The sequence below is a fragment of the Pogona vitticeps genome, chromosome 9 (genome assembly GCF_051106095.1).
Source record: "Pogona vitticeps strain Pit_001003342236 chromosome 9, PviZW2.1, whole genome shotgun sequence".
Taxonomy (NCBI): Eukaryota; Metazoa; Chordata; class Lepidosauria; order Squamata; family Agamidae; genus Pogona; species Pogona vitticeps.
This window is the reverse complement of record NC_135791.1, coordinates 4,942,285-4,956,968: the sequence shown is the minus strand read 5'-3', so window position 1 is coordinate 4,956,968 and position 14,684 is coordinate 4,942,285. Positions and strand designations below refer to the sequence as shown.

General features: G+C 42.3%; 1 protein-coding gene across 4 annotated transcripts in view; it reads right to left on the bottom strand.

The window, feature by feature from the left end:
• The window catches only part of CSMD2 (CUB and Sushi multiple domains 2), a 533,934-nt gene that overhangs the window by 195,141 nt on the left and 324,109 nt on the right, over positions 1-14,684 (bottom strand). For 2 of the 4 annotated variants that reach the window (XM_078379919.1, XM_078379918.1), the window contains exons 12-13: positions 12,806-12,918; positions 6,985-7,047 (exon numbers count right to left, since the gene is read on the bottom strand). The exons of 1 other annotated variant lie outside the window; for it this stretch is intronic. In XM_078379919.1, coding sequence (XP_078236045.1) covers positions 6,985-7,047; positions 12,806-12,918 — 176 coding nt within the window. The remainder of the gene's footprint in view (positions 1-6,984; positions 7,048-12,805; positions 12,919-14,684) is intronic. One more of the 4 variants, XM_020800093.3, reaches the window with a different exon arrangement.

Here is a 14,684-nt window from a genome sequence, read left to right as displayed (position 1 = left end):
AAAGCAGTATTTTTGCACGTCCAAATATTGATTGTGTGGAAACAGATACACCTTGCCTCATAAATTCACAATGTTCCCAGCCTTACAGGGCATTTTGTAGGGGGAAAATGCATGCATGGTTATGCACCCAATTTGAAAGGCGAATGGTTCAAGGCCTACTAAAGCAAAAATACATGAAAACACTTCTACTCAAAGCGGAAAAACATGTCAATTGGGTAACATGCATAAATAAGTAACCACATACGCAACTCAAAACAAATACATCAGTGCAGACATTAGGAAAAAATATCACCAATAACAACAACCAAACCTGCATCTGAATTTCAAAGTGGGGCAAGAAAACATCTCTCAACCTGAGATGAAAAAGGGCAGAAAAGAAATGTAGGTGGGGTGCAGCGAAATGCAAATAAATCACAACTGTTAGTTATGCCTGCTGTCATAAGGCAGACAGAGTAAATCTTAGGGGCAAATTGCTGTAAATTAAAAGGTCAGTGGAGGCTATTGCCATTAATTGCCCAGATATGTTAGTCAGGGTACAACAGCAAGTGTTTATGCTAACTACTTAACATTTACCATTTTGCTACTGAGGTTTACATTGAATGTGTTATGCCAAAGTAAGAAGATACGTAATAGGATTCTGGCCTATAGCCTTACAGTGTACATGCCACTGAAGTGAGAAATTTAACTATGGTCCTGGCTGAAAGGCCAATATTCAGCTTCTGGTCCCAAAAGTACTTAACAGCTTCTCTCCAAAATGAATTCACACTATTTGGAGCAGTTCCCAAGATTGTCACAAATGGACTAAATGTTCCACCAAGGATATCACACCTCAAGTACCTTCTGAGTGGCTTCGCGTTCTTCAAGAATGGAAAAAAGAAGCCCAAAGAGACAACCAATTTCCACTGGAACCCAAATAGGAGAGACTCAACTACAGGGCGTGAAAAAAAGAATTGGGCTTTTAATTTTTTTTTTTAAAGTCCAATTCATTCCTTCGGGAGTGTTAATTTAGCAGTGTGTGAAAAGATCTCATTCAATCTTCTTTCAAACTTCACAGAGCAGCTGGTATAATTTTAATTAATTAATTTAATTAATTTGCTTGCTTACTTGCTTATTCAATTTATACACCACTCCCAATTAGCGCTGAGGCACTACCTTGGGCAGTTTACAATAAATATAGTATAAAACCGAAAGTTAAGATGAAAACACTAAAAACAATAGCAAATCACCGTTAAAAGGCAGATGGCGCAAACCAATCATACAGAAAACAGGCGAAGGAAAAAGAAAAATGGGAGGTCAGCTACGGTCAGTGTGGAAAACAAATTGGCTGAAATCCTTCAGGTCTTTTTAAAGGGACACAACCCATTTTCCCCAATACCCCGAGGCATGATCTCTCTTTCAGACTGAGTGGAAGAACCATGATGACCCACAAAGCTTTACTGTTACGTTTAAACAGAAATTGTAAAGGTGGCTGTTAAGCTGAGATACAAGATGTGATGACTCGTAAATCACAGCTGAAAGCTTCAGATTAAACTCCAAGGCAAAGCAGCATTCCCAGATTTTTCTCCCAGCTTCCGCATTACTCCCTGCCACCACATCACATCTCCTCTCCCTCATCCTCCTCACCACCAGGAATCGTGGCCTCCCCACAAACTTTGGATTTCTGCCACAGTGACAGAACTGGCAGCAGTGCTGAACTGGGTAGTATAACTGTGCAGAACATAGCCCTCGGTTGGTTATGGAGAGAAAGGTACCCCCCACACACACACACCTTGGACATTACCCAGCCCTGCTTCAAAGAAAGCCTGCTGCCTCCAGCAGTACACAATTAATGGAAAAGAGTGACATGTCTTCTCCAGTGTCCCAGTCCCAACCCTTTCTGGGTTGCAGTTGGCTGTGGGTGAACTACATCCACCACAACCCATCAAGACTTCCGTTCTTGTCTTTCATTATGCAGTAGGATGCATAGAAAGGGGAAGGGAAAGCTGGACCTCCACATGCATCTGTCATCACAAAATAAAGACCCCAAATCAGAAATTCATTTTCGCCCTAGATTCCTGACTCTAGATTCTAGAATTCTGTTTCAAAAATTTGCATTACTCCCTGGTTCCAAAGTGATTTATAACACAGAGCTCCAAAGCAGTGGAAGACAGGAGGGCCTGGCGTGCTCTGGTCCATGGGGTCACGAAGAGTCGGACACGACTGAAGGACTAAACAACAACAACAACCAGCTTCATGTTGCTCACGCACCTGACTGCACACACAGCCCACACGCCCAAAACCTTGTCAGTGAGATGCAACCTCTATAATTCCTCTTGTGCATGTATACAATCTAAATAGGATTTTAGCTCGTGGATCCAATCAACAGTGTTCGCACATCTGTGCAAATACTGTCCCAAAAATTATATATATAATCTAACAGCAGAACTGAGAGCAGCATAAAAACTCAGAAAGCCTTTGCTGGTTAGGAGGAGTCTGACTGCTCCTCCATGCCTGCAAGGATAACACAAGCAAATATTTCTATTCCTCTCTAGGTGTGCCTTCCCTTTGAAACTGGGGCATAGCTGTGTAAGAGTGCAACCTCGCACATGCACATAGGCTACCTGGAGCCACATTGTGGAGGTTCCACCTGAAGCAACAGGAATTTAGGGCAAAGGTAGAGGAGTCACCCATGTGAGGGCTGAGCCCCGTTCAAGCAGCTTGCCTTTAAGTCAAGCACTGTTGAGAGGAAGGAGAGGTTATGGAAAGTCAGCAATGCCAAATTCCAGAGGAACCATGTCAAGAAGCAGTGTCAAATGTTGTTGCCTTTTTAGTCTTCACTCCATTAAGCCTTTTAAGTCCTTACGAGGGGTTCAGTAACTCTCAGTAGTAGTAGTAGGAGTGATAAAAAGAAATATATTAAAAAATAAGCACACCTTGAGTATTTGGCAAAGAGACGTTACACAGGTTGTAGAACTCATAAAAATTCATTGGCAGAGAATGGCAGAGAGACAACAGGGGGGAAATATACGTAGCTTGCAGGGAGGAAATGCCCTATTTGTTCTGCCTTCCTTCTTATGAACTTGAGGTCAAATTGCAAATATCTGCTAGTTACTGGAGAGCGCCAAAGAATTTCAGAAGATCAGTCTATCCTTTTGTGACTACAGCATAGCCTTTGATTGTGAGAATCCTGAGAAACTAAAAGAAATGGGGTTCTCTCAGCACTTGATTGTCCTGATGCGTAACTTGTATTGTGGACAAAAAGCTACCATTAGGACAGAATATGGAGAGAGAGAGAGAACGGTTTCATACTGGCCTTTTATCCCCTTATCTGTTCAGTCCGTACACAGTTCATATCATACTAGATTCAGATGACAGAGGAGTGAAAATTGGGAGAAGAAACATTAATAATAATTTAAAATATGCAGATGACACCATCTTACTGGCAGAAAGCAGCAATGACCTGAGACAACTTTTAGTGATGGCGAAAGAAGAAAAGGGCCAAAACAGGACTGCAGCTGAACGTTAAGAAAGCTAAGAAGACGAAAGTCATGATTACAGAAGAACTGCACAACTTTCATGTTCACACTGAAGAAACTGAAATAGTTAAAGAGATTTTGTATCTTGGTTCGATCATCAATGCAAATGGAGACTGCAGCCAAAAAAAATCAGAAGATTGAGACTCAGAAGGTCAGCAACGAAGGAATGATAGAAGATTATAAGGTGTAAGGATGTGTCTCTGGAGACCAAGAACCTCACACTCTTGTGTTTCCGATCAACTTGTATGGGTGTAAAAGCTGGACAGTAAAGAAGTCTGGCAGGAGGGAAACTGACTAACACATGGTGCTGGAGGAGAGCTCTGCAGATACCCTGGACTGTCAGATAGATGAACAAGTGGATCCCATTTCAAACAAGCTTCAACTTTCTCTGGAGGCAAAAATGATGAAACTGAGGCTACTTTGGGCACATCATGAAACAGCCTTATCATGAGATATTTGTCTCAGTCCCACTACTTTCACAGGTGCGTTTGGTGAGTACACAGGAAAGGGCCTTCTCTGTGGGTTCTCCCAGACTTTGGAACTCCCTCCCACTGGAGGCCAGGCTGGCCCCATCTTTGCTGTCCTTCTGCAGTCTCTCAGTGACTGGCTGCCTGAGTGGGATATTTTAATAGATTGGTATTACTGGGAGCAAGTCATTAGAGGAGGGAATTCCTTAAGTGCTGAAAACATCTGACTTCCTCAGGACTTTTTTTTCTTCCCCCACAACATCTGTAGTTTACAGATTAGATTAGTTTACATCATGACCAGTCATCCAGAAGGAAGCACTGATTTTGTTTGCAAGTATTTGTTAACCAGTCACAAAGACCTGACAAAACAAGGTCGCTGGACCATTTTTGGCTTCTAATGATGGGTTATCTTAAATACAATTTGGTCCATAGCACAGCAGAGCATTCACTAGCTCTATTATCGGTTCATTCTTTTATTGCTTTACAAATATTTATACACCACTTAGATCTAAAGAGACTTCAAAGCCATGCACTAACACAAAGGAAATCAATAAATACAAAATGTACATAGGGAAGGTTTTGCAGAACAAAACAAAACAGAACACTCAACCCTGCTATATTTTGAGGACATATTTAAAATTGTGAAGTGTTGGATCATGCTGTATTTCTGAGGGAAGGCTATTTCTCCTTGCTAACATGCTAGGCACCCTTCTGTGAAGGATCTCATGAGCATGTAAGACAACCAGGAGGGCTTCTCCACATGGTCTTAAAGCCTGGATGGGTCTTCAGTGGAAAGGGTGGGGAAAACTGTTTCATCTTTCTTCCAGTTCTTTCTGCCTTTCTGTCAAATTGACGAAAAATTAAATGAATGTTAGGGATTCTTATTATTATATAATAAGAATCCCTAACATTCATTTAATTTTCCATCAATTTGACAGAAATTCAAATAATAATAATAGTTTTAAGAATGTCTCCCAAAGTAGCTAGATATAACCATAATTACAATTTTAAATATTATTCTTTACTTCCTGTTTCTCAAAGGTATTGTTAGTTACTTTCTAAAAAGTCACATTTGAATGTTGAATTTTAATTCCTCATTTAAGAATGAGGTATTTTGTGACACTCTTGACAACAGAACAGAACTGGTACAAGAATGATTTTTTTGGGGTACAAATTATGAATAATTATGTAAAACCACAAGTAACACTTTAATGCAACTAATGCAAACTGTGCCCAATGATGGCAGCTGCATGAACTGCTTCAGGGTCAGAAGCCCTAAATGGATTCTTTGCCTCTTTTAAAAATATTTGAGTTATTCTGTGCTAGTTGTCTTCCCAGAGACAAAGTTCAATTAGAATTTCATCTACATCATCACCCTTTTAGTACCCAGAACAGAACAATAGGTAACACTTTAACTGTGTGATACTCCTTCTCCACATACAGTGAATCCCTCCTGTAAGTATTAAAGTAAATTAGTTATGGTTGTACTGCAACAGGAACAACACTATCTCTTGGAAGGTTGAGTCAGCCTTGAGCCAACTACCTAGGACTGAACCCTGGATCATGAACTTCATGTATAGCAGTTTAACCACCGTGCCACAAAGCTCTGATAAGTTTGGAAAAGTTATACTACAGTTTCCAGCACTTCCTAACCCTAGACATGATGGGTAGGAGTTTCTGGGACAGTACAGTAGATGAACAAAACTAATTTCTCCATGTTCTCTTTAAACTATTTTATTTTATATTACTGCCCTCTTAGAACAATTACGTTAGAATTCATTATACCTTCTTTCTTAGGAAAAGGAATGGTTGACAACCAGTTAGTTATTTGCATTTCATTACGAGTCACCATCTCTGGTAGACCCATGTTACTGTTACAACATAAAGCTGTCTTATTGTGGACGTGATCCTGAATTAATGCTCTCTTTGGGAGGTGCCAGGTTTCTAAAGTCCAGCTTGCTTTGGCTCTAGGAACTTGTAGTCACTGGTTAGGTTAAAAACGGTTGCCAGCTCGCCTCATGGTGAACAGATTGTATTGCTTGTGAACCAAGAGGGGCTGTGTCGTAAGAGCTTATTCATGCTGCTGTCACAACAGAGAAGGACTCTGAGGATATTCTGACACTGGTCTTCCGGATACAGCGAATGCCAAGTGACTGGTACTCTGCAATGGCCCAGCAGTGTAAATTTGCCCCACCACGCATAAGCTGCCAATGTGTTGTGTACAGTCAGGACCAGGTGTTAACCCATTCTCCCCCAGTAGTCTTGATCTAGATTGTCACTTCTTTGCATAACATTTGGGACATAATGGCACGGCTAAAAAAAATCTTGCAAAATAAATAAGTAAAATAAATAAATCCTCGTGTGTCTTGTTCTCCTCTGTGAAGGTGAAGTACTGCAAAACTGTTCTCATCACTTTGCCAGGGATGAGGTATTTTGCAGCACTTTTGACAATGGAAGAGAACTAGAGTAAGTTTTGACTTTTTTTGGGGGGGGGGCGCGTGCAAATTAAATAAAACTGCAGAACCAAACAATGCATATAACACCTGAACACAAAGAATGGCAGCTGGATAAAATGATGAGGGCTTGTCTGGGCTTCTATGGATTAGAAGCAGTGGATGGGTTGCCTGTGTCTTTGTGTGTGTGTTTAACAATCAATGGCCAAAATCTTCTTGCATAATTCTGCAAATGGCATAACTTTTGGAGAAAGGTAGCTGCTCAAGTTAAGAAACCATCGTAGACATCTGGTTGTAGACGGAGTGACAGCAATAGAGCACACAACAGATCAATTCTATGACGATTTCTGAACCTGAAGCCATGTGCTTCACAAGTCACACCATTTGCTACACCGGGGTAACTAGGCAAGGGGACTTGGCCCGTCAGTCTACATTTGCTAGAGTGCTTTGCTGCTCGAAAGGGAAGGACCTTTTTTTTTTTTTTTTTGCAGAGACAATCGGGGCAAATTACAGAGTCTTGGAGGAGAAAAAAAAAACAGAGCTCCTTACCCCGCTTTTGCCTGGAGGCAAAGAATCTCACGGGGTTTGGAATTTCCTCATCAAGGTGTCTTGCTGAATTGAGAAGAGAATGAAGAATTTAGATGAGAATGAAGAAAATAGCAAGTACTCTTTACATGCCTACCTAAAATAAGAATACAAACTGCAGAGGCTCAATCCAGGTAAGGAAACCAGTGGGAGTCAAAAGGGGAATGTCCTCTACCCTTTACTCTAGGATAGTGGTGCCCAGCCTTGGGTCCCCCGGATATTCTTGGACTACAACTCCCAGAAATACTGACCAGCATAACTAGTCATGAAGGCTTATGGGAGTTTTAGTCCAAGAACACCTGGGGATCCTGGGGTGGAAACAACTTGTTCCAGGGTTTTGATTTGGGTCAGTGCAAACTTCTGCAAGCTCAGACTTCTGGAAGTTTGTGGAAAAGCTAACCAACCTCTACTCAAGGGTAGAATGACACAATTGCTGGACACGCTTCGCTCTGACCAAGCCCCAGTGAACCAAAGTCTCGAGACAAATGGAAAGAGAGGAGCCCCCATACTGCCCAAGCTTCAAACCCTCTCTTCAGTGGGTGAGGTGATGCGCTCTTCCTGAGCTTGGAATGTCTCTTTTCAGACTACAGTGCACCAAATCCCCCAGCCAGAGGTCTGGGCAATGTCTCCAAGATCTGACTCCCTCTTTTGGCCAGGTGGGGACTGCATGTCTCTTGATAATTTCCAGAAAGTGTGGATGGAAAAATAGTAATTTGTCCAAGCTCTGCCTTCCTGTTTTGGCAATCGGGGAAGGCTTAATTCTAAGAGTGAACTTTCCATTCTTTCAAGAACAATGAGCCACATCGCGGCACGATTATTCCTTCTATGTCTTTCTTCCCTATCGGTTTATCAGAAATAAGATTAGCAGTTCCATTTTCCACCCTGGCAGTCTAGCATTCCATTCCATTCCATGACAGAGAGCATCTCCATATATATGTAGCTATTTATATAGGCAAATCTGTCCTGTATTCCCCAGGGCCTTTATTTTATCTTAATTTTGTTCCGTGTTACCTTGGCAAGGGGCCCATTAGCCATGATTTCTTTCAGACAAGCGGGCCATAAAACTACATCGGAGAAAGTTGGGGGAAATCTATTGCACACAATTTCATCATCCCACCGGCAGCCCCCTAATGGCTGCTTTCCTCTTAAATATGTCTTACTTTACACACCAGCTCAAAAGGCTATCGAGGCAGAATGGAGCCCTGCGACAGTCAGTGGGAGGCCACCCCAGAGGAAACTTCTGGAAAGAGGCTGGGAGACCTCTCTGCATTTTGAGGGTCAGACTAGACCCAGAAAGCAGGTGGGGGGCAGGTGGGGCACATTGACTTCTAGGCTCAATGTTCCCCTTTGCTGAGAAATATCAAGCTGATGGCAAGCGCATTGACTACCTCTTTTGGTCCTATTGAACCCCATGCACAGCTCACCTCCTCCCCATCTCCTTCTCACAACAACCCCAAAGAGTAGACCAGGTTGGGAAAATGGCAGGCCCAAAGTCTCCCAGTGAGTTTCATAGCTTGATGGGAGACTAAGACTTGGATCCAATCTAAGACTTTAAAACCCAATTAAAAACATGGCTGTATATTCAGGCCTTCCCTCCAGTCAATACTTGATTTTTCTTTGTATTCTTCCTTTATTTCTTACTCTATATTTGTATTGTACTTGTTACTGGATGATTTATGTAAAATTCCTGTGTTATCTTATTGTCTTATATTGGAAGCCGCCTAGTAGAGTGGTCGTATGGACCGGATGGGCGGGATATGAATCAAATAAATAAATAAAGTGCCCGTCTTGGATTCTACCCACGGGCAGCTCATGCACCGATGGGGAAGGGAAAGACCTCACCCCAAGATTTGAGAGAGGGCACCCCTTGCTTAGGTCACCTAGGACTCTAACTACTATACCACACTGCCTCTTAAAGTATAAAGATACAAAGCACAAGGGGAATTGGCTAGGCAACTCCTTTGACATACTTTCACACACCCCTGTTTCCACTCGGTGTATGCCTCTGGGCATCATCCCGATGGATGTCCGACTGGACCTCCTAAACTATCTGTTCCTAGACATCCAAGAACAAAAACTGGATCAGGATGAAAGCTTCACAGAAGCACCGCTCAGCAAAGCAGGGGAGGAAAGGCCCTGCCTCTTGGGAGACACTACATTCTACCCGTTCTTCCTACCGACTGCAGAGTGAGGGCATCGGGGAGGCTTGGTTTGCCACTAATTACCCTTCAACTTCGGGTGATGCTCATGATGCCATCTGCAGTTAAATAAATCTAGCAACAGGGTGAGGAAATAGGCCTTTCTGAAGGAGATTTCTGGCTGCTATTTCCAATCAGAGGGCATGGTATGGGGCCAAGCAAATGAATTGTATTTCAGACAGGTCTTACAGGGAAGTAGCAGAGCATACATCTTGTGTGTACAGTAGGAACCCCCCCCCCCAAATCATCTGCGGTATCAATATCTGCATTTTCACTCATCCACTGCCTGAAAATATTAAATAAAAAACTGTAGAAATATGTATTTATTTGGGAACATATGGAAATATCATTGAAATACATATTTATACATATTTCCATGGTGTGTTTACCAGAACTGGCCACTAGAGGGAGCCAGAGACTATAGGATGTATTGTTGTTTAGTCGTTAAGTCGTGTCCGACTCTCGTGACCCCATGGACCAGAGCACGCCAGGCCCTCCTGTCTTCTACTGCCTCCTGGAGTTGGGTCAAATTCATATGATGTATAGTGTTTGTTCATCATAGGCATCCTTCAGTCTCGAGAGACTATGGTAACGTGCTCTGTATGGAGGACTTCGACACTGTATGCAAAGCTGGAGTGTCCTCTCCAGAGCATGAAGCTTGGGTAAAGTAATATCGAGAATAGGCTGTTACCCAAGCAGCAAATCCCCCCTCTCCACATTGCTGAAGTAGTCCAATGGAAAGGCAAGAGCCAATACAACTATGGGTTCTCTATAACTGTGTATAAGTGTTTGTTATTTCCGAAATTTTTGGCATCCACAGTGAGTGGAGTGATTCCCTGCAGAATTGTGGCTTCTTCCAAATTACAGAAACCACTGTCTGGAGAGATACTCCAAAAATATTTGAAATAACAAGCAAATAATATTAAGAGCTGGTATTCAGCTTATCGAAACCTTAGGTTGCTTTTACTGGGTAGTGTATAATAGACGGGAAGGTCAGTAGTAGGCCCATGGCTGAGGAATTCAAGGGTTTTTTTTTTCATGTGTGTGTATGGTTAAATTTGTTTTCCTTTTGTTTTATGATGTGTGAAAGCCTCCTTGAGCCTAAACTGTAGTGGAAAAGTGGGGTAGGAATGTAATTAGTAAATAAATCAGTGGATGGATGGAACAGAAGCATATGTTTTAAATTATAACCCTGTGAAGAACACCTCCCAAGAAATGTTGCTTTCAACAGCAAGAGAGAAATCCAGACAATTTCTGTCTCAAATGGTTAATTGCTCCACTTTAGTTTTCTTTTGTCTTGCCTGCTTTCTCATTGTGTAAGGAGCATATAGCATAGGCATCCTTCAGTCTCGAGAGACTATGGTAACATGCTCTGAATTGAGGAGTGTCCTCTCCAGAGCATGAAGCCCGGGTAAGGTAATATGGAGGATAGGCTGTTACCCAAGCAGCAGATCCCCCCTCTCCACATTGCTGAAATGGTCCAATGGAAAGGCAAGAGCCAATACAACTGGTTCCAGCAATGTCGCAGGAGTTGGCAGAACGACACATGCTGCCTTCGGGACTCCAGCTCCGGATTTTGCCTCGAGGTTAACTCCTGAAGCCTTTTCCATGAGTGGATATAGCCACAAGGCAGTGGAGGTTTGAAATTGGAGTTTTCCTTCTCCTTGTGTAAGGAACACATTTGCATAATCTATGAGAAAGACACCATTCTTTCTTTCTTTCTTTCTTTCTTTCTTTCTTTCTTTCTTTCTTTCTTTCTTTCTTTCTTTCTTTCTTTCTTTCTTTCTTTCTTTCTTTCTTTCTTTCTTTCTTTCTTTCTCTCTTTCTCTCTTTCTTTCTTTCTTTCTTTTTACATTATAGCCATTTAACAGGCACGCATCACCCTGCGGGTGCTATCCTTGGACTCACAGCATACACTGATATGCACCCATGTTCTTACACCTAAACCAGTGATTTTCAGGGGCTCTTTGTCACAGAGAAGACCAGCAATCAGAAATATTACTTTTAAGACTATTTCTGCATGACATGTTAGAAAAGGAACCTGGCTCACTGCTATTGATCTACCCCTGCAATGATGGGGAATGCTAATTTTTTCACCTTTATACTCTGTTGTTCTCTGTTTCTCATTGCATTGTACAGTGTTGGTGCATGCTGGACCCAACCGTCTGCCTGCCCTCCTTTTCAGAAATGATCCTTAATGAAGGTAAGTGTAGGCCCTATTTAGGATTTTTTTTTGTTTCACTCGTCCCTTCTGGCTCATATGGAGAGGCTAGATGGTTACAACAGCCTCTCCATGTTCAGGAAGTTACATTTCCGTGATTAAAGAGATGACAGAGGGGTTGGTGGGGCTAGCGTGCTTACCGCAGTGCATGCATGATCCACAAGCTTGCTGGACAGGGTTTTAGAGCCAATTGACACTCCCCACCCACAATACACGATTTAGGGTTTCAGGAACAGACATTTGGGGAAACGCTCAGGATTAAGTGTTCTAAGACTTCTAAGATTGGCCAATTTGAATTTCCCTGGGACCTGGTATCCACTCAGCTCTCAGAGGTATAGTTCTCGTTATAGAAGAGGTGTTCACTGTATAGCAAGAAGGTATGTGGCCAGCTTGTTTTGATTGGGACTGTTTCATTATAAGTTTACCTTCAGAACAAACCAAGCTGGACAATGAAGAAAGCTGACAGACAAAAACCCCAAACAATTCATTCAAAATATAGTGATGGAGGAGAGCTTCACATGTACCACAGAACTGTCAAAAATGAGAGGGTTCTAGTTTAATCTCCTCCTAGAAGGTAGAGGGCATAAACTGAGCATATTGTCCTTTGGGCATATCATGAAAAGACAGGACTCTCTGGAAAAAATATAATAATGCTATGAACAGCGGGAGGCAACAGGAACAGTAGAAGACCTACCATGGGCTGGATTGACTCAGTAAAAGAAGGCTAATAGTTTCTTTGCTCGTTTCATTTTAAAAGCACTCAACTATTTACGTATCTCCCTCTACTTGGCTGTTTCGTTAATGGAACACATTGGAAAGTGATGTTGGCTTATCTCTTTTCGTCATATTAACCTTGTTGTGAATAGGTTTGAAGGAGTGTATCCTTCTTCATAAGCACGTACTTTTTGCATAATATGTGTGTGTGTGTGTGTGTGTGTGTGTGTGTGTGTGTGTGTGTGTGTGTGTGTGTGTGTGTGTGTGTGTGTGTGTGTCAGTGTTCTATCTTAGAGGAATATCGACAGAGATTTCCTGGCGGCCTATGTTCCACCTCATAGGGTTAGAGATTCTGCTGTGCCATTGTGTCTGTGCTCTTGGTTCTAGGTATGTTCTTGGTGGTTCTTCTCATTCTTGTGGAGCAATCAGAGTTACTTCTCAGGGGAAACAGATAGAGCATTTGAAAACCAGTGCCTCCACTTCTCTAATGGCTCTGAACCTCTAAGAATAGAGCAGAATAGAATAGACACTCACGTAAATGGCATAAAATTTAATGTTATCTAACGGCCCTTCTTTAGATTAGGAATTGGTATTGGCAAAAAAAGAGAGAGAGGGAGCAATACATATTAATCAATATACAAACTCAGATTACCTTCATAGGTTGCTTTGAAACCCAGCAAGTTCTTTACACTGTCTGTCTGGAACAGGAGCCACATCTGATGCTGGGTGCTCACGATTAGATCAGGGACGGTGGTGCCTGTCAATCTGCAAAGAAAGAAGACAATGTGGTAGAAGGAGCAATCAGCGTCATTGTCAGGATCATCATCACCATCATCATAATTACCATCCAAAATCTGGGAGAGAAAAGAAACCAAAATATCAGACCAACCACTTCTCCAGAAATTTTCATCAGAATAGATGGTACTTAAAGCAAGGGATGGACCCCTAATTCTTGTAAACATTTACTGTACTACTGCCAAATGCTGACATTTGAACACAGCCTACGTGTACGGTGGGCATCCTCTCTCTAAGGAAAAAAGAGATTATTGAGAAAATGGGACACATACGCCCATCAGTCCAACCATGACTATGGACATTTCTCATATGCTGGGGAACTGTAGATCAACTTCAGGGGTCAAAATGGCCTTGCCAGTATTATTGCCCTTTAAGTTGCCTCTTTGAAATTTGCAGCCAGAATCTGGACATTGTCAGAAGTGGGTGGCTGCACTCATCCTGCACAGCTTACCTATAACTGCAGCAACACTCTTGGGATGCCTTACAGGGTGGCAACAGAGAGTCGCCAGGTGGGACTGGGCATCTTGCCCTCTTTTTCCCCGACCACTTGTAACTTCCTGCCCTTCGGCCACTTCCTCTCAGATCACTTCCCCCTTCAAAGAAATAGTGTGGGCCATTTGTTCTCTTTCATTTGCCATGAAAAGCTGGCTGGTGGGCTTCAGCACACACTTGCACAAATACAAATAAACTCTAGACCCTCTTCTGTACGGACGTCTAGGTTTCATCCTGTTTTAATCTGAGACTGCATGTCCTCCTGCCTGCTAGGAGGAGATGAGGCTCATCGTCATCTGAGACATCTAACTTCCCCTTGAAAGAACGTTGGACTCCTGCCTGCCAGGCCCTCACCCTATCTTAAGAGGGGTGTCCCACTTTTTTGGCCTCATCCATGACAGTCTAGTGACCCTTATTTGAGTGCTGGGCCACTGCAGGACTAAGTAGAGACTATAGTTATCTTGTGGAATCATAAAGGTATGGTATTTCCTTCTGCCTTGGCATGAATAAGTGTTCCTTACTCGCCTGTTAGATTCTGCTGACTACCATAGATTGTGATGCTTCGAACACTACTACTGGCAAAATCAGAAAGCGCATTGAGACATGGTTCTTTCACAACTGCTTACTGGCATGACATCATGGCAACAAGGCAAAAAGCTTGCTGCAGGACATCAGAAAATTCCTCTGCATTCTCTTCCCCTACGTGGTTTATGTGTCCTGTTCTGTCCAAGGCTTCACTTTCTGGCCACAAAGAGACACAAAATTTTCCAAAGTTGGAGTTGCTGGAGATCGAAAATTTGTCACATCCCTAATGCAACTAATACAATCTTTTTAAAGAGGGCACAACAGTTGTAATCACAATTGTGATTACTTGTTGACTGTGAGCTGTGCAGATCTTTATTGTAGTTCCTGTTGAGAAATAACATGAAGAATGCAAACCATAAGGATTGGACTCTCCTCAGAGAAAAACAGAGATATTTTTTTTCTCCTCACAGTGAAATTTCTCTACACAAGACCCCTCCCTATAAATTTTGTGGGGAATCTTTTAGATTGGGTGGCCATTTTTCATGGAAGAAACACCAAACTATGCAGTTTTTATATATTTCTACACAGAACCATTTCTTTCCTGCGTAAGATTTAACTTGAGAGAGCAAATGAATCACGAAGCTGTCTAGGATCGTTGCAACCATTCCTGTGCAGGATTCACCAGAAATGAACAATAAGCTACAGAGGATTTCACAATT